This window comes from Pangasianodon hypophthalmus, chromosome 19 (assembly GCF_027358585.1).
Source record: "Pangasianodon hypophthalmus isolate fPanHyp1 chromosome 19, fPanHyp1.pri, whole genome shotgun sequence".
Taxonomy (NCBI): Eukaryota; Metazoa; Chordata; class Actinopteri; order Siluriformes; family Pangasiidae; genus Pangasianodon; species Pangasianodon hypophthalmus.
In genome coordinates, this window is record NC_069728.1 from 4673695 (window position 1) to 4701628 (window position 27934).

Here is a 27934-nt window from a genome sequence, read left to right on the forward strand (position 1 = left end):
AATGATAATGAAGATGTTCCTAATAAAGTGCTTGGTGAGTGTATTACCATTCACATTACAACATTTGATCTTGCCTCTGCAAATGGTTTGAGTTTTAGGACCACAAAGAGTCTCCAAAACACATTTGACCTTATTCTTCACACCAGCACACCAACACTCTGCACACACTGTGTAATCAGTTCACCCGAGATAGATGTTAATATGAGGTCTGAACGGGCCATAAAGTCATTTTTCTGATATCATGCATCGCTATCAGATTAACTGTCACGCAATTTCTCTTCTGGCTTTTGTGTGTTTTTCTCTGGTCCAGGTTCATGTACAAATGTCTACCTCACGCTTAAAGCTCCTCTGTGTCCCACTGCAGCCCTGATCACATTTCAAAATGACCTCCAGCATAGACCGGTGAGTCTTTCACTTCTCAACAGTCCGTTTCCATACAGAAAAATAAGTTGAGCAGGAAAAGAGAGGGTTATGAAAAACAGTGCATTCAAGTTAAATATAGTCCTCTGGTCATTGTTCTTCGCTACACCGTGCATCACCACCTTGCTTTGTTCCCAGAAAACTTGGCACGTGAGCAGAAATGGCACAGTAACCTCCTTCGCGCCTCCGACTCCTAACAGCTGTCCTTCTCTTTAATGTGAGCCTTCGCTCAGTTACCATGGAAACTGTTGTAGGGAGGCTCTGCAGGCTGGGACTCTCTCTGCCTGGTCAAGCCTGGTCTCTGTGTGTGTGTGTGTGTGTGTGTGTGTGTGTGTGTGTGTGTGTGTGTGTGTGTGTGTGTGTGTGTGTGGAAATTCCAGAGCTGATCCTTTTCCTGCAGGGTTTTATTGTAGAAGACACAAGCTTAAAGGGGTGCTTTCATTTTGTGTAAGTGGGGTTTCTCTTAACTTTTCTTGTTCTCATGTCCAAAAGGGGAGAGCAGGAGAAGGTAGTTGTCTTGGCCTCAGATTTCCAACTCCAAGGCCACGAGATACCCTCACATGTTTGCTAAAGGGCTTGGCCGTGTTTAGTGATATAGTCACGCATTGCGGTGGATTATGAGATTAAGAGTTCACTCGTTATTCTCCATATGCTTTTGGAGACCTCATAAAAATAGCAGACTTTGAAAAATAGTGCACTATACACTCACCATCCACTTTATTAGGAACACCTGTACACCTGCACATTCATGCAGTTATCTAATCAGCCAATCACGTGGCAGCAGCACAATGCAAAAAATTGTGGATGTTTTTTGGATGTTTTTTGTTTTTCACACCATTCTGTGTAAACTCTAGAGACTGTTGTGTGTGAAATTCCCAGGAGATCATCAGTTTCTGAAATACTCAAACCAGCCCCTCTGGCACCAACAACCATGCCACAGTTAAAGTCACTGAGATCACACTTTTTCCTCATTAAGATGTTTGATGTGAACATTAACTGAAGCTCTTGACCTGCATCTGCATGATTTTTTGCATTGTGCTGCTGCCACATGATTGGCTGATTAGATAACTGCATAAATGAGCAGGTGTACAGGTGTTCCTTATAAAATGGACAGTGAGCGTATACAACAGAATTCCAAGAGTGCCAATATTTAGTACATAGTTCACTCTGTTTCACTGTGTGTATCACTCTGCTTGTCTATGTTCACTACATAAAATTCCAATTCTAGGAATATTTCGTTACAGTGAAACCGTTACTGCACTTATTACGGGCTGTCAGTCTGTCTGTGTGTTGGCATGGCAACACACAACGCTCTATCCAGCTGTGGCTTCTATGGGAACTATTTTAGTTGAGAGCAAAAATAAACAAAAATATTCGGCTGTATTGTGTCTGAAATGTCAGCTACCTCTATGAATTTCTTGTTTATAGAACTGTTGTATAAATGCAGTATCACACTCACAATCATGCTGTTGATCTTCAGTATAACAGCACTCTTTCTCGTGCGATATTCCTTGCATATAGCGAGTAGGCCATAGTTTCTGGCGCAGCACTACATTCCCAGGAAGAAAGCTCTCTTCCTCCTGCTTATTTTTTCTGATAGCACAATGTAAATATAAACAGATGTAAAGTTGGTCTGTTTGCTTGACCAGGATCTTATCATTTCCGTTCCTCTCTGTTACCTTTAGACACCCAAATGCAAATCATATTAACAGCGAATATTCCCTTCATTAACATTATTCCTCATATACGCTATCCTGATACACAAGATACATGCAGGTTGTTTTCAGCAGCTACTAGTTGACTAGTGTGTTCTGTGTTTTTATAACGGGTTGTGCATAGTTTAGTTTTTTTGTTTGAGCATGGGGTGACCTTCAGAAGTGAGGAACAGGACTGGTCAGATGTTCCTTAGCAGCAGATCAGCAGGAACAGAAAGCGTGCGGTGTATTTGGCAGTAATGTTACACGTGGCGCCATTGATTGTCGGTGTATACATACAGTACTGTGCAAAGAAATGCTGTAGAGCGAAGATGCCTTCAAAAGTAATGAAATCAAATGTTTCCTCATAAAAAAAACTATAAAGAGCAGGTAAACAGTAATAAATGAAACAAAGTCAATATTTGGTTTGACGATCCTTCACTTTAAAAAAAAAAAAAATAGTAGTCTCTGGTACAAGGTGTGCAGTTTTATAAGTAAATGAGCTGTAAGTGTTATTTTTGCAGCAAAACCCAGCAGCCTTCATTATGTTTTTTTTTTTTTTTTTTGACTGAAAAGTTTCTCTTATGTAATCTGCAAAACTAATGTTTGGAATCTAAAATGTTTTTGTACTGAATCAATAATGTAGGAGTCATAAAATGCAAATCTATAGCAAAGTTTGTACTAAAATACAGTAGGGTGCCTAAGACTTTTGCACAGTACTTATACTGCTTTTATAGCTAAAGCCTAAGATAATCATTATTATTATTATTTTTTAAACATGACCAGTTAGCCCTTTTTTCAAAAGAAATTGGCCATTAGCACACATGATTTGTTGTGATTTCATGAGTACAGTGTGTTGTTATTGCTTGATGTCAGTAATGACATTTGGTAACCAGGGTGCTTATATAATCACCATTACGGTCCATTATGATGCTCATTTCTCATCCAGCCACTGGAGTTTGTAGCTGAGACTCAGTGACTCCTCAGTGTTGTCGCAGTGTATTATCATGCTTTGGACAGCAGCGTCCTGTTGTATTGGGAGGGCGAGGGCGTGCTGCTATTGTCTCTCTAGTCCTCTCTCACTTTCACATCGTACAAACATCATCAGGGTTAATGATTAGCCATCCTTAGCCTTCAGTGCAGGAGTAGTGAGTAACAGAGATGTTGGAATAATCGCTATAGTCTGTAATGCATTTATCATCGACAGTCCGTTGAGTTGTTTACCAGCAAGTTAGTACACAGAAAACAACACACACTTCCTCAAGTGTGATCAAGATTTTGACATGGACCTATTTTAAAAAAAAAAAAAAAAAAAAAAAAAAAAAAAAAAAGGAAATATCATATCATGACACTGTAAGAAAAGCACTACACATTATGTGTTAATAAATGTTTATATATAACTTTGTATTTGATCACATAATTAATGGGCCTCGTTTATCAAACTGAATATGAAGGAATTAATTTGTAAATCATTCATAAAAGCATTTACACAAGAAATTGGTATTCATTAAAAATCCTGTAATTAGGAATAAAAACCCAAACAAAAGTCCGTATCCTACTCATGCTCCTGAGCGTGTGTAAATTTATGCATAAGTAGACTAACTAATGTAAGCCACGACTTGATTACTGCACTATATCTGGAATATACTGTTGAGTTTAAATAGATTATTTTTATTACGTTTATAGCATTTAGCAGACGCCTTTATCCAGAGCGACTTTTAGAAATGCTTTGGAGTCTCTATCACAAAAACAGATCTTCATGCTAGTTCACTAGGTCAGGGACTAAGAGCACCACTGAGAACATTTTATTAAACCCAGTGGATTTATTTTATTGGAATTAATTAAAGAATATGAAAAAAAATAATAAAGAAAGCAAGCCAACACAAACCCAGTCAAGTGAATTGGCAACAGCAGCAAAGCAGTATGGGTGTGATTGTCCCGCTGACTCCAGTCTCTGTAAGGCTGATCTTTTGTAAATGTTTTTACAGTCATTTAAAATGGCATGCAACATTCATCATTCATACATCTAACGCTCATTGATTTTTTTTTTTTTTTTTAAAACTTCAGCACATGATCACTGCTATCTTCAATAGGGGGTGAAAACTTTTGTATTCTGTGTCTTCTACTTTGAGTGTTCTGTGGCTTGGATGACATTCATGCAAACTCGGATCAGTTTCATTTGTATAGCGCTTTTAACAATGGATTATTGTCACAAAGCAGCTGTACGGTAATCCAGATGTCGGTCGAGTTTCCTAATGAGCAAGCCAGAGGATTGTAGTGAGGAAAATCTCCCTGAGACGACCCGAAGAAGAAACCTGATGCAAAAGGGAACCCATCCTCTTCTGGATGACTGCAGATAGAGGGATTATAATGTATTACATAAATCATGTACCGGTGTAGAAGAGTAAAGGTAAACAGTAATGAGAGTGTTGAAAGGATGTTCTGTATGAACATATTGTGGTCTTTAGATGAGCACAGGGCACTCTTTAGTTAGTCCCCCCCTTCCTCCTCTTAAATTTTAATTAAAGATGCACTAAATTAAAGTTTCATTTAAGTGAGGATTTAAACCAGCTTTATAAACATTGGAGCACATTTACGTCCTGGAGCAGGAACATCTTTAAAACAAAGTCTCATCTTTGTTTTCGCCTCGATCATCTTGATACACTGGAAAGTTTAGTTTTATTGTTGAGTGGAGACACGACCCAAACGTCATTTAAACTTTTTCTGTACAAAATTGTTCCTGTATGAATGTTTACGTCAAGCAATAGTGGAGGTCTTGTGTCAGTAAAGCTCTTTACTGTGAATGCACACACAATGCACTTCTAAATACTTCTAATACCATCTCATTAGAGATCTGCTGTAAACCCTGTTAATGTTGGCACTCGTTCACATACCCATTTGAAAGCAAGCACAAGGCGTCTAATTTGCAGTAATGATTTGCATCTACTAATGCAAAACAACACACTGAGGTTTTTTGAATAAAGTGAGTTTTTTTTTCTTCTGCTTATCAGCTTTCTCATGCTGATAATACTGTAAGTCATCAATCATTTCAGACTGATGAATGTTTTTCTTCATGAACAAAGACTAGTAATGGCAGTACACACAAACACACTTCAAATTCACATTTTACTCTCTGTGTAGGGTGTAATTTTGGGAGAAACTGGCTTCAGCATTCTAAAATTTTGTTTCTAGTCTCCTAGGATGCATCAGTGATTAACATTCTCCACTCTTGTGACTTCGTATATTTTCTTTTTAGTTTCACTGTAGTTACAGAGAAATTCATAATAGTTACCGAATAGTTCATAGATGTTGCGTAATATTATGCTTTTTTAAGAACTCCTGAGTATTTAGCTGTGACTTGAAGGGGTTATAAGGAAAAAATGCTTATGAAAGTCAGTAGTGGAGAACCTCACTCCATTAAGATCTGTATGGCAACGTTAAAATCGCCATTTTCCTGCCCACTCATTTAAGAGGGGGTGAGTGCTTTGACGCAAAAACACTTGGACAATCTCTACCTTGTTTCTATAAAAGTGCACACTCAGTGAAGCCTGCATCCACATACACACTGACTCATGCTCAGCTTAATACTCATCTTTTCCAGAGCTATTTAGGAATAAAGTGGTGCAGCACAGAGATTAGCCTGTAACGTTCAGAGAAACTGGCCCTGCTGGAGGAAAGCCTGTGTTCTCATTCTGAAGTCACACCTGCCTAAAATGACTAGGATAAAATGGTGGCTTCAACATTAGAAATACACTGCACTGATCCTGGAGAATGTTGGCATGGTAGGTGCGGCACACATTTTATATTAAGAAACAAAAATCCATTGCGCATGTCTAGTCACAAACCATTATGATCACTGTGCTCTCATTGTGAGCTTAAACTGAGCTCATGTGTCCTGAGTCCAGCAGAGGCTCATGTCTATAGATCTTGGTGGGACAGTAGAACGTTAATAAAGACATAGTCTCGAGCAAAATAAGGTCAAAAGGCTATCACACATTTGATTTATACTATAGGCTTCTATCTAGTGAATTCTTAGAGTAACCCCATAATAGGCAGTTAAGAGTTGACAACATATTGCCTAGCAGCTCGTTTTCAAAGGGTCAATGTACCATTGTTTAACTTTGTTCGATACAGCAGATGTGTTTCCTGTTGCCAGCGAGGCACACACAGAAGATATCATTAACCAGGGTTGCCAGGTTTTAGCTCAACTACATCTCAAAATCCATGGAAAAGACCTGAAACTTGCCTGAAAAATCTGGCCATTGGAAAAAGAAGACACATTTAGGCATACTGTATGTAGTTACACTTTGTTTGAAGAAATTTATTAGATTTTTTTTTTTTATTATTTTATTTTTTTGAGATTGTTTGGTATAAAACAAGATCTTGACGGCCGTAAAGTGTTTTTAGACTAACCCAATCTGGCAACCTCATTAGCTGTCCTGTGCACTGCACCTCCCCTGAGCATGGGGCAGCATATTTCTTGCCCCAGTGGGTGTTTATTAGCTCTTGTTGCAGTTCCCATTATTGACCAATAGATGCAATAATAACTCAATCGAGCTATAAATGGTGCGCGCTTGTATGCTTTCCTGCGACTGCACGATGAGCAAATTAATGCAAAAGAGGTCATTAGAATTTCAATGGAATTTAAAATGTATGGCGTTGTAGAAGAGAAATTTAGGATTAAAACTTGTTAAGTGCCTGATGTATATGGTGGGACTCTTCCCCACTTGCCCCTATGGACGAGCCACCGCTGTCGGAGATGTGCTCTTTTTTTTTTTTTTTTTTTTTCCCCTGCTGTTTTACCAGCTGAGTCAGAGAACATACCAACTGCTGCTAAATATAGGCAGAAATTCACAGCACTCCTCTGTGGCTTGACTTCAGCTACAGTTTTGCTGCGTTTGACTCCCACTGCTGATCTAAAACCATTACTATAGTTGCTGAAATTATTTTTAGCTGATGTTACTGTATGCCTAGAACAGGCTTGAAATTCAGGAGGCATTTTTTTGCTCTCTTTCAAAGCTAACATGGTATTGTTAGAATGAAGGTTTCAATAATAAATGCATGTTCTCAAGTTGAGGAGGAAACTGTGTGGTGGAACAGAAGCAAGACAATTTAAAACAGACCTATTTTTGTTTTAGAGGTTATTACTTCATGTCTCTGGTCATACATATTGTGGATGATTCTTCACTGTCAATCATTACAAGAGAAAATCGTTGCACTTTGATGAAAGATTAGGAGAAGGCAGTGACTACTGATTTTTACTCCATCACCATGCATGTGCAAGTAGGAAGAATTATTAACCAACCTTAATACCAACCTGCCAGCCAACTCCTCTCCCACCCCTCATTCCTCATCAATGATGTGTGGTTTTTTTTTCTGTTTGTTTTCAGGGATGACAGCAGTATCTTTGATGGACTGATGGAAGAAGATGAGAAGGACAAAGCAAAACGGTGAGAAACAAATGCAGGAATGTTGAAGGGTGCAGTGACCTTTAGGAGATACTTTCAAGGATGTATAGATTGCATTTTTTTTTGTTTTCAGCATGATTAGTATGGCTTTTAGACAAGGAAGAGAAACTTGTGGAACACATTTCTGTACCAGCTTTGGTTTAGTTCACTGTATTTGCTAAATTAGAGGTAGTTTTCTGTGCTACTTCTGCATTGCCGCAATGAATCACTGATTGTGTGCGAGTGGTGGAGTCCGATTTCATGAGTGTGCTTGCCATGCGCCCACTCATACAGAGTTTCCAGGAACAAGTCGGAAAAGAAGAGGCGAGACCAGTTCAATGTGCTCATCAAGGAGCTGGGCACCATGCTGCCTGGCAACACCCGCAAGATGGACAAATCCACCATTCTGCAGAAAAGCATTGACTTCCTGCGCAAGCACAAAGGTCCCCTTCACTCACTCTTTTACCCAGTCACTCACTTTTAAAAGCTCCACCTGCTTAGTATGCATGCACAGTAGCCTATTGTCATCCATCAAAACCACATTACTCATATTTTAGTGCTTGAGTCAAGTCAGATTTTTGTGTTAATTCAATGTCAGTAGAGTCGCCATTCAGTTCTCTCTAAATTAGGATCCAGGACCCCCAGACCTGTCCCGTTTAAATTTTTTTATTTTTATTTTTTTTTTATATTTTAATGACGTGATGACTGTGGAGGTCACTATCCCTTACTATTTAATAAAGTGGTTATGGATATTGTTGGCAATCTTAATTAAACAGATTTAAAATTAGCAATTCACACTGTTATGTAGAAAGTAGTTTATTTTTTATGTAAAACTTAACAAATCGAGCTGCAGCTTTAATAAAACTAGGAGAAATGCTGTTAATATGATACAAAATATTTGAAATCTCTGTTTTACATGTCGGAACTGGTTTGCCGTCTGTAGATAAAGTATGTTAAACTAAGTTCAGGAATAAGAAGTTGCAATGGTACCAATGAATAAATATAATGATTTCATGACTTGTGCTATAATTATAAAGGGTTTTTTTTATTTATTTATTTTTTTTATTTTTTTAAATGCATTGAACAATGTTCCTGATTACAAAACGTTTGAGAACCTCTGTGATGTTATCTGCACTCCAGGCAGCCCTTAGCATATGCATTTGACCAAGTCTGAGTTATTTATGGGAATGATAACTGTGCAAAACAATATTAATGAGTAACCTATACATGCTATAAAATAAGTAATAGTGTCTTCTCTTTTTAGAAATTGCAGCACAGTCGGAGTCCAGTGAGATTCGTCAGGACTGGAAGCCTCCGTTCCTCAGCAACGAGGAGTTTACACAGCTGATGTTAGAGGTGAGAGGACACACTTACACTGTTCAAATCTTCCTACCTGAACAGGTTCTTATTATAAGAAATGTACTGCATAAGTTCTTCTTCTTATTATTATTATTACTTTGTACTTTGCTGTTTGTTCTCAGGCCCTAGATGGCTTCTTTCTAGCCATTATGACAGACGGCAACATAATCTACGTGTCTGAAAGTGTCACCTCTTTACTAGAGCATTTACCAGTAAGTATCTTCTGTGTGACCTAGAATTTATGTTGGACATGACATCACGTCAACAGAGCACTGACCCCAACACGTATATCATTGTCAGTGAACAATGGAGGTGAGGACAGTTGAAGTTGGACCAGCTGTTCTTATAACAGAGTGTACTTAAAAACATAACATGCAGCAGTAGGACGGTGAACAAACTGCAGATTTATGTGGCAGTCTGGGAAATCCCATCAGTTGTGTCAAAGAGCCGAAAAAGAACAAAAAAAAAAAAAAAAAAATGTTGAAAGGACAAAAAACATTCTGCCAATAATATAATTTGACACTTTGAACTTTATTTAAACCATAAATATGTTTTACAAAAACAACATGGTAATGTTTTTATTTGCCTATAATTTGGCCTAGGCAGTCTTCCTGCTAAGATCGTTTCAGGTATGGAACCTGTGGTAAAAACAATCAGTCTGCCTAAAGATGTCTAAGGTCTCAGTTATACTTTTAACTACGTGTACACAAGTATGGCTGCTGCATACATCCTGCTGTCTTTTGGAGCGTCGCTTGTGCACTTCCTCAGAAATTTATGCGACGTGTCCATGTGGTAAATAGAGGAGTCAATATAGCACCATGTGACACTGCGTCCGCAACTGAATAAACAAACTAACAATGTGTCTTGAATCACATACTTGTGTACAGTTCTACACTGTTATTGCGTACCAGCACTAACCGGGTTTCCTATAACAATTAGTGTTTGAATTTTTAAAACCTCCCATGTAGCCTTTAAACACAACAAACTGAATGTAGGATGAGGAATTTTGATTTGAGATGCAGCTCATGACAACAATCACGATGACGGCAGAAAGTTTTAAAGAGAAACAGAGCTCGTGAATGTGTTTAATGTCTCTGCATGAAATCGCTAAACATTACACTTTGCCTTGGAATCCAGATGGACAGGGATGTTTTGTTTCTGATGTGCCATCTAATGGATGCTGCTTTTAATCTTCCAGATGTGCAATAAGATACGCAAGCGAGTGTGTGAACGATGCTGCTCGCTTAGCTGCCGCTTGTACACACGCACATAAGGTTATGTCAAGTATATGTCAAGTATAAACTGGCCTTAAATCCTTGCTGGCTAAGTTTGATTTCCTCACACAGTGAATGTCATGCTTTGATCAAGTTTGATCCAATGGACATACAGTTGAGGTCATAAGTTTACATACACCTTGCAGAATCTGCAAAATATTAATAAATTACAAAAAAATAAGAGGGATCACAAAAATGGCATTTCGTTTTTTATTTAGTACTGCCCTGAATAAGCTATTTCACTAAGCAGATATTTACAGATAGTCCACAAGACACAATAATAACTGAATTTACACAAATGAACCAGTTCGAAAGTTTACATACACATGATTCTTAATACTGTGTGTTACCTGGATGTTTTGTGATAGTTGTTCGAGTCCCTTGTTTGTCCTGAGCAGTTAAACTGACCACGTTTCTTAAGAAAAATCCTCCAGGTCCTGCACATTATTTTGATTTCCAGCATCTTTGCATATTTGACCCCTTTCCAACAGTGGCTCTATGATTTTGAGAGCCATCTTTTCACACTGAGGACAGCTGAGGGACTCGTACACAACTATTAGCAAACATTCACTGATTCTCAAGAAGGCTACATGATACATTAAGAGCCGGGGGGTGTAAAATTTGAACAGGATGATCGGTGTAAATTGTTATTTTGTCTTCTGGGAAAAGTAAATATCTTATGTAGTTTCGGATGGGCAGTACTAAATGGCAGAAAGATTTTTAAACAAAATAATAACAATTTACACTAATCCTGTTGAAAAGTTTACACAGTAATTATTAACATTTTGCAGTGTAAACTTGTCACTCAACTGTACGCCTAATTAATTCAGTTTGTAATCAGATGCCGGCTGTCAAAATGCTCCTGTTTACACTCATTACAGCTGGTTGAGATACATGCAAAAGTGAAACATATTTCAGTTCTGGAAAACACTGTAGTTTTCAGACGTATAGGCCTATATAACAAAAATATCACCATGTGAAGGGTTTTCCCAGGCTACCACACATTTGTGTTTAAATGCTAGCGATCCCCTTATTGCACTACACCTTGCTCTTCATCTACAGGCTGCTCAGTCATAACATCACAAAGTATAGAAAGTGTGTTATTTGAATGGATCTCTGTAGAGATTATGTTTCATTAAAAAAAAAAACAAAAAAAAAACAGGACAGTTGGGGTCTTGTAACAGAGTTGAGTCATGTGCCATTGTATGGACTGAAACATCAGTTAAAAATAAAAAAAAAATGTAAGCCTGTATGTTATGTGAGACGGGCAAGAAGGATGACTAAAATTACTTTAAAAACACTTTTGTGTGAATTAGCGTTACGTGAAAGAGAAATAGAGACAAAGTAACATCTGCTTGTGTGTTTCAGTCTGACCTGGTGGACCAGAACCTGTTGAATTTTCTTCCACTGGGAGAGCACTCTGAAGTGTACAAAGCCCTCTCAACACACATACTCGAAGGAGAGAGCCTCACACCAGACCACTTAAAGAGTAAGACACTGGCATATATGCGCACAGTTTTCTCTCAGCACTCAACGTTACTACTCATTTATACACAGATCTTTTATTATAAAGAGAACAAATGATTACTTGATTAACACTTAGGAAGCTATCAGAAATGGTCTAAGAGCTATTTGTGAACTTGACACGTGGAAAATGTTAAGGACAAAAAAAAAGTTCGTTGTGAGTCTGAAATATAACAATGAATGAAAAGTTATGAAGCAAGAACACGCTGTTGAACAGACTAGTAAACAGTCTGACAGACCACAGAACACCTAAATGAAATGACTGAACAATACCTGCAGTCATTAAGAAAATCTGGTGTTCTACAGGAAGTAGATGCTTCAAAAACCACCATTAAGCAAAGGATAGACTATCCTAACGGCAAAGAGTGCAACAGCAGTTTGCCGAAAGTATATAAAAGTCTGTAAATTTCAGGAGTCTTGTGGAGAGATGAGACAAAAATGAACCTGTAACCATCAAAACAAAGCTTTATCATCTTATCTATGCAAGTGGTGGAATGTAGGCTCTGCTTATTGGTAATGCACATAATGACTGGATATCTGTATACAAATCTCTCCATGTATACAAATCTCTCCATGTATATAAATCTCTTAATTGCGCAGATCCATCCAGATGCCTCAGTGTTTTTGCTGACAGCAGCACAATGACATGAAACATACTAATGAATAATCTACGGAGTTTTCCAAGGATTTATTTATTTATTTATTTATTTGGACTGAGCAATTCAATCACCAAACCCCACAAACCACAAGTCATTTTTAAAAGATAAGAATGGCTACCTGACAGAGCATTATAAGGAAACTCTCTCCTTGGGTGTCAAATTTTTATCATCAAACCTTTGTACATGTTTTTATCCCATTTTCCATTTTTGTTTGACCATTTTTATATTTTTTCTGCTCTTTTACTTGGTATATACAGTCTTGGTTTATCTGTAAATAATATACTTTGATGTCTCCACTTTAAGAAAGCAAATATATTTTACCAAAACAATATGGAAATGAGTTTATTTAGGCTACTTTCTATACCTGCCTGAATTTCCGCCTGCTAAGATCATGTCCGGTAATGAGCCAGTTTAACAAAAACCAGTCAGTGTGCTTAAAACCTGCTAGCTGTGTGTGATTTTCTCATGACTTGATCAGGTATAGATCAGGCGGATAGATACACGCCATAACAAAATGGACATAAACTTAATCAATTCAGATTACAATCAGACACCATCAAAATGTCTGATCATGCTCCTACACTGTCACGTCATCATCAATACATCATATTAGTAAGAAAAGCACTTACACACACTGTGGTTTAAAATGTTTAAATTTGCCTTATAAAAGACATCAATAACAAGAAATTTAGCCAACAGAGCTGACAGAATTAATCAGCAATCATTTCCTCTTCAATCTTTGAGTGAATAGTGATCAGTCAAGTGATGAAGACATGACGATGAGGCTCGTGTCAGGTGACTTACATCAGGTGATAAGACAGAGGCTTAGATACGTTAATACTTTAATACTTATAATTCTTTAAAATGTGACAGTGATGTTGTTTTTCCATAAGATTAGGGTGTAAATGTAGAGGTACGCAGACGCCTTTCTGTGGAATTGGAAAGAAATTTTTTAATTTTCTCCTTTTTGACTTTTGCCGGTAAACAGATTTTAACATGGAAGAGCTTAGCTTGTGGTTGAGACACGTGCAAAAGAGAACGGATATTTAAATTCAGGCAAAATGGAAGATTTCAGAAGTGTATATATAAAGATAGCTAGTTAATAGCTAGTTAAAATTTCTCCATGTGAAGTGTTTTCCCAGGCCACATAGACTTGGTAGACACTTAATCATGTAAATTTGATCACTTCTTGGTCATTTTATCATATGTGTTACTTTATAAGTATATTTCCTGACTATGGCTTTGATGAACAGGGTATAGGACAGCTAGAGTTATTAAGTGTATACCTGCAAGGTGCAGCTCTATGGTTGGTTATGAGGAGATACAGTAAGAGTTCAGTAGATCTAATAATCTTTGAGCTCAGTGTATATTTGCTGTAATATATATTTGAATTGACTGAATTGCAAATTGACGATAACTTTAATCTGTCTTGTTTTTTTTCTCCTGTTCTCTATAGCAAAAAACCAGTTAGAGTTCTGCTGCCACATGCTCCGGGGCACCATCGACCCCAAAGAGCCTCCCGTCTACGAGTATGTAAAGTTTATCGGAAACTTCAAGTCTCTCAACACTGGTAAGTGTGAGAGCTGCGTAGTGATGAGTCACTGTTCTCACGCAGCTTTGTTTAGCCTTTTTTATGCCTACTGCTCAACAGAGTGGCTCGGTCATGGGAAAGGCAGTGAAACGTTTGCTTGAAATAGGATCAAGAAGTCTGCTCAGGCATATGTGATTCCATACTCAGTTTGCAGTGGTGTATAATATGAATACAACACCTCTGTAGCAGAGAATTTATCAGAAACACATCACTGGGTGTAAGATGTATAACTTGCCTTTGGCTCTTGCATCAAGCACAGCAGACTGTCATCACTGATGGGTTCACAAGTGTAGTGGATAGTTCTCTGATATTTATTTCATCATCACTGTAGTTAATTTTGTGTTTAGTGCTGCCACCTAGTGACTCGGTATACACAAGTGCACCCTGAATTCATATCCATTTCATATTCTTTTTTTTTTTTCAGTTTTGTATCCTTCGTATGTTCACCACTTCTTTTTATTATTTTGTGCTCCTGCAGTGCCTAACTCGACACGGAACGGCTTTGAAGGTGTGATCCAGCGCTCGCTCAGGCCCTCGTTTGAAGACCGCGTGTGTTTCATTGCCACTGTGAGGTTAGCCAAGCCTCAGTTTATCAAGGTAGGGTTGATAAATTTCCCTTGACATTCACCTATTTTACTACATTTTACATTTTACTACATCTCAACTTTAAAAAAGTTGCTAGGAAAAGAATGTTAAAGAATATAGAATGTCACGTGTGTGTGTGTTTATAGATACAGGTTTGCACAAGGGAAATATTTTTTTTTTGCACACTAGTCATTTAAACATATATCCTAGCACAGGGAAATCATTAAGAAATAAGCAGTATTGTTATGTCTTCATAACCTCTTCTCTACAGGAGATGTGCACTGTGGAGGAACCCAATGAGGAGTTCACTTCCAGACACAGCTTAGAGTGGAAATTCCTTTTCCTGGACCACAGGTGTGTGTCTGTCTCTCTGTCTCTCTGTCAGTCTCTCTCTGTCTGTGTGTGTCTCTCTCTCTGTCTGTCGCTCTCTGTCTGTGTGTTTCTCTGTGTCTCTTTCTCTCTTTCTCTCTCTGTCTGTGTGTGTCTCTATGTGTTCGTCTCTGTGTGTTGCTCTTGCTCTCTCTGTGTCTCTCTCTCTGTGTCTGAAATGCATAAATTATTTGCCATTCCAATCTTACATCTCAGTTTGTCCCATAAAGTTGTGTACACGTTCTGAATTGCGAAATTATTGTTCAGAATAACAGCCTGCATTACAGTTCCACTATCAAAAAGCCATGAAAAGTCACACTAAAAGCACATTGTAATCTCTGTGGAAAATGTTTATGAAAATTACACATTTTGCCAAGCCCTTTGCCTGTGGAGATTATTGCACAGTTTTTGGGAAGTAAACTAGGAGCAAATCTGAAAGTTGCAGATTATGACCACAATTTTTACATTTTCTTATTTTCTTATCTGTGTAAAGGTGAGCTCCATGTCGGTGAGGTATGTAAATATGAATGTGTTGTGTTGTACTCTTTAGGGCGCCCCCTATCATAGGTTACCTGCCTTTCGAAGTTTTGGGCACATCGGGGTATGATTACTATCACGTAGATGACTTGGAGACCCTTGCCAAGTGCCATGAACACCGTGAGTTAGACCAGTCTTACCTCTGTGTGTGTGTGTGTGTGTGTGTATGTGTGTGTGTGAGAGAGAGAGTCTGTGTGGGTTTATAGTGTTCAAACCCATACATATCTAAAGGAAGTGTGTCTTTTTTTTTTTTTTTTGGTGCTATCAAGCTTTGTAGTACTATATAGGAGAAGTTTAAATCCTTTGTTCTCCTTACTATTCAGCTTTTATGGATAGTGTAATGTTCCCCTGTGTGATAATGTGCATATGTGCGTGTGTGCAGTGATGCAGTATGGGAAAGGGAAGTCGTGCTATTATCGGTTCTTGACCAAAGGCCAGCAGTGGATTTGGCTGCAGACTCACTACTACATCACCTACCACCAGTGGAACTCGCGGCCTGAGTTCATTGTCTGCACACACACTGTTGTCAGGTGAGGCTTTTTCCACACATACACAGATATCCAGTGTTCAGGGTCGGGATGTGACTGGTGTGTGTTTGGTCTTGCTATAGCTATGCTGAGGTTAGGGCTGAGCAGCGCAGAGAGCTGGGCATCGAGGAGTCACCTCCTGAGATCTCTGCAGACAAGGTGTGTTTGTAGAATGTAAAAATAATCACCTAATCTTTTCTTTTTCTTCCTCTCGTACATCTGTGTAATTGTACTTTTCTCTCCCTTTGTCGCTCAGTCTCAAGACTCGGGCTCTGAGTCTCAGTTGAACACCTCCAGCCTGAAGGAGGCACTGGAGCGCTTTGATCAGAGTCGCACGCCCTCAGCCTCCTCCCGGAGCTCACGGAAGTCCTCCTCACACACCGCCGTTTCCGACCCCACCTGTACGTATCAGCATAACTGCTGCATGACTCTCACCATGGACACTGGTTTTAACCTCCTGGTGGAGCCAAACTGGATTTGTGTTAAAATATCCTGGTTAGGCTTGTGCAATATAATGATATTATCCCCAATAATATGCTATTATCTTGCTTTTATCTTTTTTTTTCCTTTTCCTTGTAATGTTTATAACTGATTATATTATATTCCCAGTCCTGCCAATTACACCTTGCATAGGAGCTCCACAAAAAAAACACACTGGACAACACTTGTATGTGTTATCACTTAAAAATATGCCAAAATGAGAGTTGAGCAATTTGCCATGTTTTACAAGTGTTTTGAACCTTTCCACATGAAAAGACACTTCCTGCATCCCCTTCTTCCCATCTCGTGCTCTTGCAGAATATTTTGAGTTCATTAATGTGAAATATAATATATTAATAGTATGTACAACTTGGGTAACAATAGACAGGTACTGAATATATTTAACACGCGTTAAGTACACTATATGGCCATAAGTTTGTGGACACCTGACCATCACACCCATATATGATTTTTCTCCAAACTGTTCCCACAAACCTGGAAGCACACGATTGTATAGAATGTCTCTGTGTGCTATAGCTTTACAGTTTCCCTTCACTGCAACTAAGAGGCCCAAACCTGTTCCAGCATGACGATGCCCCTGTGCACAAAGCGAGCTCCATGAAGACATTGTGTGTGAAGGTTGGAGTGGAAGAACTCGAGTGTCCTGCACAGAGTCCTGACCTCAACCCCACTGAACACCTTTGGGATGAACTGGAACACTGACTGAACCCCAGACCTCCTCAGACATCAGTTCCTGATCTCACTAATGCTCTTGTAGCTGAATGATCACAAATCCCCACAGCCACGCTCCAAAATCTAGTGGAAAGACTTCCCAGAAGAGTGGAGCTTATTATAACAGCAAACAGGGACTGAATCTGGAATGAAATGTTCATCAAGTACATATAGGTGTGATGGTCAGGTGTCCACATACTTTTGGCCGTATAGTGTACATATGGCAAATTGTTGGCATGAAATTGCTAATGTACTGTATATGAACATTGCTATTCGTGTAGCAGCTGTGTGCACACAGAGTACATGCAGTTATGTGGAAAGTAAATACGGCCCAACACAATTCAACACCAGCTCACAGGGTTTATTGCTATAAGGTGTAAAGTTTTTATTACTATATAGACTTTTATTAATATAAAGTGTGTGTGTGTGTGTGCGCAGCCACCCAGACAAAGCTACAGACAGAGCACAGTACGCCGCCCCGCCAATCTGTCTCTACTATTGAAAAGACTTCTCAGCGCCGATCATCCATCAGCAGCCAGGTGCGTGTGCATGTTTGTGTGTGCGTGCGTGTGCGTGCGTGTGTGTGTGTGTGTGTGTGTGTGTGTGTGTGTGTGTGTGTGTGTGTGTGTGAGAGAGAATGATCAAACTCAAAAGAATTGGTAGAATTGTAATTTTAGAAATCTCTGTAGAAAGGGAACATTTTGCATTATATGTGTGTTATAACTAAGTAAAAAATGATGCCTGGGTTATTTGTGCTTTAAATTATTGAATTCAAATTATTGAATATATTGAATGATTGTTTATCTGTGTTTAAAACGTTTCTGTGTCTCTCCAGTCGATGAGCTCTCAGAATACGAGCCAGACGATGGCAGCTTGTCTGGTGTCTCAGCCTCAGCAGCCACAGCAGCTGCAGCCTACTGTGCAGGTAACACACACACACACACACACACACACACACACACACACACACACACACACACACACACTCTCTCTCTCTCTAATAGTCTTTATGTTCTACTCTTTTAATTTGAATACATTTTTGTCTGGATACTTCCACTTTTAACTGAGTAAGATTTTTACACAACTATACCTTCACTTAAGTATAATTTCTTAGTACTTCTTTTCCCACCCCTGATATTTGGTGTATATACTGTACTGCCTTTTCATCTGAGCTGCATAGCTGCACTTTTCCTGTGACCGAGTAGCAGTGTATTGTGTTGCATTGCTTTTCTGCATCTCTGATGAACTCCAGTCAATTCTAATTCCCTCACAAGTAAGATGATACCATGTCAAACGCTTGTTGTTCAATATTTGTGGATTTTCAGCATCAGCCATTTTAGGATTGTTTGCTTTAGTTTCAATGACCGGAATCCTTGGACTACTGCTTTGCACAAGTTTTCATAGACTGGTTTTAGTGCTCAAATCCTTTGTGAATTGCTGTTAGAAAAAAACTGTCATTTTCTCTTACATCATTCAGTTAGGAGTTGGCTTTAAATGTGCACGTTTTTGTTTTTTTTTTAGGATTAGGTCTCTAACAGTTAGGTGGGTTTGACATTTGAATGATTCCCGCCCCCATATTTATGAAGCTCAGAATCTTAGGTGGCCCGTAGAGTGGATCCAGACACAAACAAGTGTTCTGGACTGAAAGAACACAGGCTTTCTCACAGACATAATACACCTTTGTTAATGCCATGGCTTAAGCCATTATGTTTTATTTAATCAGGTTCTACATATCTTCCAGGTTGCTTGTACAAGTAAGGAATAAAAAAATAGACTATTGCACATTTAAGGGTTTCTGTGAATCTGTTCTCAGAGGAGTGTCTTTTTCTAGGCCTTCAGTTAGAACATGCCAGGATGTGCTTATCGAGTCTTAATTACACCTTTAATCAATTAACATGAAATATCTTTCTTTTTTTTTTTGTGTATTAAAGCATTAGCTCATTGGGCTGTATGACATTTAGAATTTTGTGTATCCTGAACATTTCCTCATACTCTCTAGATAACTGTTAAGCCAAGTCATTCTTCAAGATTATTCCAGCCTTATGACTAATAGTCAAATTAATCATTCATATTGTGTGCCTTACTGTACTGCAGCTTAGTCATTTCCTTAATAATTCCCTTCCTTGTTCCTCATTAGTACGCTGTTGTGTCTAATGTGACTTATGATGTCATCGTCTTTTTTTTTTTTTTTTTTTTTTTGGCAGCCAGTGCTACAGTTCTCCACACAGCTGGATGCCATGCAGCACCTGAAGGAACAGCTGGAGCAGCGCACGCGTATGATCGAGGCTAACATCCAGAGGCAGCAGGAGGAGCTGCGTCAGATTCAGGAGGAGCTGCAAAGGGTGCAGGGCCAGGGCTTACAGGTGAGCAGGGCCTCTGCTAACCCGTTTGAGTTGAAGTGAATTGATATAAAAATGCCCTTTTTACCCATTCGCAGCTTATCAGGCCTTCATTGGGGGCAGTCGTGGCCTAATGGTTAGAGACTCGGACTTGCAACCCGAAGGTGAACCTGAAGGTTGTGGGTTCGAGTCTCGGGTCCGGCAGGGATTGTAGGTGGGGGGAGTGAATGACCAGCGCCCTCTCCCACCCTCAATACCACGACTGAGGTGAGACCCTTAAGCAAGGCACCGAACCCCCAAACTGCTCCCCGGGCGCCGCAGCAAAAAAAGGCTGCCCACTGCTCCGGGTGTGTGTGCACGGTGTGTGTGTGTGTGTTCACTACTGTGTGTGTGCGCACTTGGATGGGTTAAATGCAGAGCACAAATTCCTAGTATGGGTCACCATACTTGGCCACACGTCACTTCACTTCATAGATATTTTATTTTCTACTTTTAGAGTTGATTTTTTAATAATGGCTTAATAAGTACACAAAATTAAAAAGTACTATATAAATTATAACTACTATATTATTATTATTATTATTATTATTATTATTTCCTAGAATGTTTTGGTAGACTTACAGGAAGCCTAGAAGGTTTTGCAATTCATTATGTGAAGGTCCTAGTCATAACTGAAGCATGTTGAAAGAACCACATCCTCAGGTAACAGCTTTTTTCCTTTTTGTCTCGTAGCTGAAACTAAGTTTAACTTTGCAGTTGGAAACTTATACAACCTGTTCCTCTTTGTGCCTTTTCAACATTGTATTGGAGTCATATTCTACATGTGGGTGTGTGTGCGTGTCTTGGATGGATACAAGTTTGCACAAGGGATAGATCTTTCCCCTTTTTTGGGTGATGTGATTAATCCTGTAGCTGTTCGTCACGCTACTCATTTAAACATGTATTGTGGTTAATGTTTTTACATCTTTGTGGGGACCAAATATCCCCAAAAGCATAGGAATATATAACAGTTTTGACCTTGTGGGGACATTTGGCAGGTCCCCTTGAGGATAATTACTTTAATTAATTAATTTTTTTTTTTTTTTTTTAAACAAAATCTGCAGTTTTTATTTACAAGAGCTAAAGGACAGACCATTTGGTTACTGAAGTTAAGTTTATTACTGGGTTTGGGTGTAGCATAGTAAACCTAAACCTAATTAGTGGCATTGATAATTGTCAGTGGGAAGATATTAATGTGTGTGTGTGTGTGTGTGTGTGTGTGTGTGTGTGTGTGTGTGTGTGTGTGTGTAGATGTTCCTGCAGCAAGGTGGCGGTAGTCTGAACCTTGGCTCGGTGCAGTTAGCGCAGGGTTCCTCGGTGCAGCCAGGCACGGCTCTGACCATGCAGGGGCTGGTGGTGCCTGCAGGAATCTTACAAGGCAACCTGGCATCAACACATACGGGCACACAGCACTCTGTCACTCAGCAGACCCAGCCAGCTCAGCCTCAGCAGCAGAGCATTCTCCGAGAGCAGAGTGGCACACACACACAGGTGAGACAACACACGCACGTACACACAAATCAACAGCATTTAAATTTCAGTTAGTTGTAGAAGTTAGCGGCATGGCATGTCCAAGGCATGTACACATAGTATAGGGAATTAGCGTTTATCGCTAATGCTCATTAGTAAATTAGCACCAGCTAACAAAAATCTGTTAAACAATTCTTATATGGTTACAGCAGTTACAACTGCCAAAGACTAAAACGATCAGCTGGCATCTATATACTTAAATGGTTTATATTGTGTACCAGAGGCTGATATATACTAAGCACTTTTGCAGTAAAATATGCGTCTCTATACAAATCAACATCCCATTTAAAAAAAAAAAAAAAAAAAAAAAAAAGTATTGATTTTTTTTTTAAGGTTATACACAAAAACATATCTGTATTTGAAATGTAGCCAATTATGAATACATTTAATCCAAGAACGCTTGCCAGGTTTCCATATCCCATGGAGATCATGAGTTTGAATCCCAGCGATGCCATATTGTTGACTCCATGGCTGGGAATCAAGTGAGCAAAATTAGCCATGCTTTCTTGTGGGAGGGATGGCACACACTCTCTCTCTCTCTCTCTCTCCCCCCTGTCAATCTATATCCAGTATCAGTGATACTGGCCAAAAATGGGTGCGTGTGTGCTCGTACATGCGGAAGGGAATGGATATCGCTTTTCTCTGATTTGTTAAGCCACACTGTGACGCAATAAAAAGACCTATTTGGCTGGTTTCATGTGTCTCGGAGGCAGCATGTGACAGCCTTCACTCTCCCATGTCAGAGGATAGGGGAGACCTAACCGGTGGGTGGGAATCGACCAAGGTATGGAGAGAATCTGTGAAAAATCCAAAAAAAAAAAAAAAGGGAAGAAAGAAAGAAAGCTTGTCAGAAATCTGGTTGCGACGTGTGGTATGTTTTCACTATCATGCAGTCACGTGCGGCTGTCACGTATGAAGCTCACTGGACAAAGAAAGGTCACATTAATTAACAAAACTTATGGCGCTGCACTGTGACATTACAAGAAATGCTTGTGGGAAGAGGAAAGATACTAAATAAAACCACCACATGATCTGTACAGTGATATTGATCAGCTCAATGTGCTCAAGCATATTGGGTGGATGCCAGACAGTAGGAGCTGAGATGGCACAAATGAGTTATTTAATCATTTAAATAACTCATCCAATCTACAGTTATCCAATCTCCCCATATTAATAATGATAATATCTTTGACAGTTCCACTGAAAATGATTGAAATAACATGGTTGTAATGGGAGAAATGACATTTTTTATTTTGTAGCACCTTTTCTTCTCCTTCGGTGGGACTTATAGCATAGACTTTCACTGGCTGTGATATCGATGTTCCTGAGCTCAGAATGTAAAAAGCTGGCTAGTGGCTTTGACAGAAACTGGAAAAATGCATGATTCTGATTGGCCAATCTTGTCTCTCACCATAGTAGCTGGTCGCCAATAAAATGCGATTAAAAAAACTAAGGGACTTGTTCCTATGACGTTTGGGACGGTTAAATATGGAATCGTAATGACGACTTATTTGGCATTGACTAACATTTTTTGCTCAATAATTGCACTGGTCTACAAGGAGAAAGCCTCGGAAATGAAAGTAGCTACATTTTGCCAGAATTGGGTCACTAATAAAGGAAAATTAAGTCCTGAGTGTTAATTGGCTCCAGTTTCCAAGATACAGCTTTAGGTCAAAATTGCATCAAAATAATTCAAAATTATATGGGGGTGTGCGATTATCCTCCATAACTTTTCTGCAAAATGTGATATAGCAATGAGAATGGTGCCACACCCATCATTATAAATTTATCTTATTGTGGGTGGGTTTGTCCCATTGCTGTGTAGCTTCCCAGACTATTAAGATATGACCTCAAAATTATACAGTTTTAAAGCTTATGAAATATAATGTGAATATCAGATAATTACACAATACTAGCTCTAACATCAGATTAAATGACAAGGTTCCATCTTTATTCGGTATCTAAACGGCGCTTTTTGGTTTCGAGGCATCTTGGTTTCTGAGGGAAGATATCACGCGACTGTTCCTTGGAAATGTTATCTTTAGTCTCAAAGTGAATTTTCATTGTTCTGCTGTAGATAATTATAGATAATTATAAATCTTTATCATAATTTATCTTGAAACCTTTAGCCAACCAGCACCTTTATCACCTGTTCATCTAATCTAAATATGTAAGAATTAGCACATGTTATCTCGGAGGTCGATAATTTCCCAACATTTGTAGACTAGTGTTATGTTTTTAAAATATATATGTAGAGTTGTACAGTATGTGTTTTCTGTTAACTACCTGATGCTGCACGATATATTTACAGCAACCACTGCTGGTCAGGGTCACAGTGCTTCACATTACGCTACTAGTTTGTTTATATTTTGGGGAATATAGCCAACTAAATTCGGTAATAAAAAAAAATCCAGAAACGAGCACTTAAATCTGTTCCTGTGTATTCCTGCTCCAGCCCTCATATGTCAAATATGGGAGAAAAAACACTACATATATAAGTTTTTAAACCTGATTACATTATTGTTCACTATAATTTACTGAAGTATCAGATATAAAGTATGAGATATAAAAGGGCAAAACAAAGAAGGAGATACTAACCGAGTCAGTCTAAGCTGATTACAGGTAACTTTATTAACTGTATTATTATGGATCAAATAAACACCGGTGTACACGTGTATCTTGATGTATCTGTGTGTGCTGAGTCTGTTTCTGAATCTTTGCTCCAGTCCCAGAGATCGTCGCACACACTGCAGTCTCCTCAGGGAGCCCTGCCTGCGTCTCTCTACAACACCATGATGATTTCACAGCCTGGTCAGGCCAACGTGGTGCAGATCTCCACCAGTTTAACCCAGAGCAGTCCGAGTGGAACCGCAGTCGCCACCTTCTCTCAGGACCGCCAGATACGGTACCATGTTATTCTGCTGCAGAATTTGTTGCAGAATGTGTCTAATATGTGCAAAAAGACCAGTTTACAAGCTTTGTGTAATATCTTAAGATACACTTTATCATACAGCGCATCCATCCACGATTCTCATAAGCACAATATCTCAAGAACAAGTGGTTGAATGTTTATAGGATTTATATGGAATTATCATTGTAACCAGCAGATGAACTGATTACATTTCGAAATTGATCCAAACAGGGTCAAGGTCACAGCGAGGTCAAGCATCCTTCGTGTTTGAAGTATATTTTAAGGGTATTTCTGGCATACAATTTAGTAACAGGAAGGACTAGACTTGGTGACATCCTGTTGATGCTGTTGGCAACTTGTTTTCCCAGATTAGAAATGAAAGAATTTACGTGTTTCACTCCAAAAGCCTAATAGTGGGCCAATAAATGAATCAATTGCATATTAACCCTTGGTGGTTCCCAGATTTTGTCCAGGATTTATTTTAATTAAATTCTGAGTTGAATTTTTTCTGAGTAGAGTTCTGAATTTTCATCAGCGTATTGGTCTGTTTTCACTTTTGTGAGCAGTTTCCTACATTACCCACGACTACCTGCCTTTAGTGGTGCCAGTGCGAATTAACCCTCGCTTCATCTCTACCTAAAGAGAGCAATGCAGCAGCGCTTTAATCCTTTACTCTGTCCTGGTCTCTCACCTCATCATCTATACACACTGCTCAAAGACATCAGGTTCCAAAGGCTTCAACTTTCATGCTAAAGCCACTGTCGGCAGCATCGTGCTTGTTGTCTTGTATATCGCTAATGAGTCTCTGCTGCAACTCGGCACAACTGTGTCCTATAGCTGCATTGCATTCTGGACCTTTGAGTCCAGCGTTTTTTGTCTCCATTACTTCTACATTGGATTTCTCATTAGTATGACCTTGAACATCGCTGGAAAGTGGCAAGTGAGAAAAGAAACTCTTGCTTTTTAGGAGCTAGCTATAGAATCTGATCATTATCCCTTAGGTTTGAGATTTTTGACTGTTTTTTTTTTTTTTTTTTTTTTCCTGCTATTAATCACCATTGTAACTGCGCTAGCAATGTTTCCCTGTGATGTCAGTATGGCTCAGAAATAACAAAAATACAGCTCCAGCATAACACATATCAAATAATTTAGCAAAAGTATATTTAGTGTTTGAAGATGGATGTCATTTACACCGCAATGCTGCAGTCTCCTTTCAGCATTCAGTCAGTCTCAGCCATACTATTTTGGGTGTAAAATGTACACACAGCTGTCTCAGTTCCCCCCCACCCCTCTCTTCCCTCCAGATTCCCAGCAGCCCCTCAGCTCCTTACTAAGTTAGTGACGGGGCCTATGGCATGTGGCGCCGTCATGGTGCCCACCACCATGTTCATGGGTCAGGTGGTGACACCGTTTGCCCCTCAGCAGAGTCAAAATCAGACCATCAGCATTGGACAGCAAGCACCCACACCCTCGCAGGAGCAGCAGGGCCAGACGCAGGCCGGCACACAACCACAGAGCCAAAACCAGACTCCACTTAGCCAGACTCAGTTCCTCCAGGTGAGTATTGAGGAAAAAAAAAGCAAAAAAAAGCAGAGTGGCTGATGAATGGAAAAAATATCTTTCCGTTTATACACACTACTGCTATACATTCAGAAAGTGACCTGTACAAGATAGACGTATTGTGATTGTGGAATATCTTAGGGAATTACCAGCTGATGGTGACACACAAGTAAGAATGAGTGAGTAATAAGCATTTAAAAAATAAAACCATTTAAATGCAGTCAGAAAAGTTTGCATCCCATAGAGGTTTGGGTGGGAATTGAGTGAAATGGACCTTTCAACACAGTCAGCTCTAAAATTAATGGAAACCTTGAAAAGCACTGAATATATGAATATATAATTTTCTTAAGGAAAAAACACCTTATTAAAAAATATTTCAACCCAACCATGTGTCAATTACTGGCACTCCTAGAACTTCTGATGAACAAAATGTAACTGAAGCATGTTCCCATTTATACTTTCACCAGAGTGTTTAGAAACTCTTAAGCAATCATCCATGACTTCCTGTTTCCGTGTGTTAAAAATATGAGGAGACACAGCACCCAAAGTCCTCAATATGTCATCCATGAATATGGAGAATATTAGAAAATGAACAAATGAAGTAAGAAAAATGGTGTGTTGACCTTCATAAATCAGGCAATGGCTTATAAAAATAACTACACAACTGCAAAGGTCCATGTCCACGCTGAGACTAGGTGTGTGCATCGGGACTGGTATCCCAAATGTTTTGCGAGCATGAGGTTTTTCATCCAGAGCTCGAAAGTGAAGCTTGCGGCCTAACTAGATCTCAAAAACCACACAAAGACTTGAAACGTTTGGGCATTGGACAAGCGAGATGCATTTTTCTTCTTCTTTCTCATTCTTTGCGAGGGAAAGAAGTTAACAGTGGTGCGCACACATTTCTGATTTATTAATAGAGCCGGAGTTCCACGTAGCCCATGCAGACCACGTGCAGTATACAGAGCAGCATATCTCTGCTGTGGTCTCCAAAAATAATCAATTAATTAATTTATTTATTTATTAATTTAAAAAAATATTAACTTGTATGGTTATTGTGCATGTTTCTCACCTTTCTTAAATGATCATTCTAGATCTTTATTAGAAGAAAATCTTCCCTGAAATCATACAGGCATTATAATGAAATGCTGCCTGAAGCTGCGTCCCAGCTTTATAGCTTTATAGATTCTGATCGTGTGTCCCAGACACTTTTCTGATCTTTCTGGAATGTAGCAAACCCAAGAACTAAAGTAAATCTGATAAAATATTGCTAGGTGACTATTGTCGTCAACTATAAGTAACAGTTCCCTGATTTGGGAAAGGCAGTATCGAGCTGGTTTACTCAATAATATTAGATAAATACAGTTCTTCAGGACATCTGGTCCAGGAGGTGAATAAAGTTCTGTACATTGCTATTTGTTGGTATAATTGTGAATAATTTTAAAAAAAATCACTTCTTTTGCAGTGTTTTCCAGCATTTCTGGTGCGTAGTGGTAGGATTCACAAAAAGAGGAAAAAATACATTTAAACAATTATTTATTTAAATTAAATTATATTTAAAAAAAAAAAAAAAAAAAAAACCAAAAACTATAAATGTGAAGTGTGGGCAGACACATTATTAGAGAGAGGGTGATTTTGAATATCATTTAATATATTAATATATTTTTAATATATTAATATATTAAGTGATTTTGAATATCATTTAATATATTAATATATTTTCTGCATTATCCCAAAAAAAATTTTCCCACGTTGTGATAATGAAGGAATGTCTTCTGTGAAACCTAAAACAAAAAATTTTGTTGGTGTAAATGAAATTTCTGCATTAATACTGCGTTCCTGGTGCCTTGTGAGTGGTAGTTTGCAAATTATAATAACAACCTCTTTTCCCACCTCGTGATGTTCGACTTTAACTACTTTAACTCCAGTTTTACAGTTCCAGGCCTGAGTGGCTATTGGTGCTGTTCTACTATAGTGAACTTTAAATATTAATGCAATATTTTGGACTGAAATTGCAGCACAGCAGACAATAGCGATTACTGTTAGCAAGAAGCTAGGTGGCTAATGTTAGTGATAACTCTAATGTTGATGATTACCTTCTCAAAAACAGTGATTAGTATGGAAAATTATAGATATAATCAAGCATTCTGTCTGTATATTGACTGATCTTAAGTCAGTACTGCTATAAACTAATTTAAAAGTAGAGAAGGGGGGACTTTACACTGTTCACAGGGAAGGAACTGGTAGTTGAGAAGACTACTTCAAGTTGACGAGTTGAAATTTCAAGTTGAGTGGCGTTTTCTGTGACTTTTTACCGGTTGAACACGGGGAATTACAAGGTGCAGCTTCCGCCTCAAAAC

At 38.8% G+C, this 27934-nt stretch overlaps 1 protein-coding gene across 2 annotated transcripts in view; it reads left to right on the top strand.

The window, feature by feature from the left end:
• Positions 1-27934, top strand: part of clocka (clock circadian regulator a) — a 67918-nt gene that overhangs the window by 33388 nt on the left and 6596 nt on the right. For both annotated transcript variants that reach the window (XM_034313930.2, XM_034313931.2), the window contains 19 exons: positions 311-402; positions 7505-7564; positions 7856-8004; positions 8826-8917; positions 9043-9132; positions 11563-11683; positions 13834-13947; positions 14447-14565; positions 14825-14907; positions 15473-15579; positions 15842-15989; positions 16070-16145; positions 16243-16387; positions 17637-17737; positions 18034-18123; positions 19403-19561; positions 20828-21067; positions 23833-24011; positions 25322-25574. In XM_034313930.2, the coding sequence (XP_034169821.1) occupies positions 383-402; positions 7505-7564; positions 7856-8004; positions 8826-8917; positions 9043-9132; positions 11563-11683; positions 13834-13947; positions 14447-14565; positions 14825-14907; positions 15473-15579; positions 15842-15989; positions 16070-16145; positions 16243-16387; positions 17637-17737; positions 18034-18123; positions 19403-19561; positions 20828-21067; positions 23833-24011; positions 25322-25574 (2346 nt within the window). In that variant the 5' untranslated portion in view covers positions 311-382. The remainder of the gene's footprint in view (positions 1-310; positions 403-7504; positions 7565-7855; positions 8005-8825; positions 8918-9042; positions 9133-11562; positions 11684-13833; positions 13948-14446; positions 14566-14824; positions 14908-15472; positions 15580-15841; positions 15990-16069; positions 16146-16242; positions 16388-17636; positions 17738-18033; positions 18124-19402; positions 19562-20827; positions 21068-23832; positions 24012-25321; positions 25575-27934) is intronic.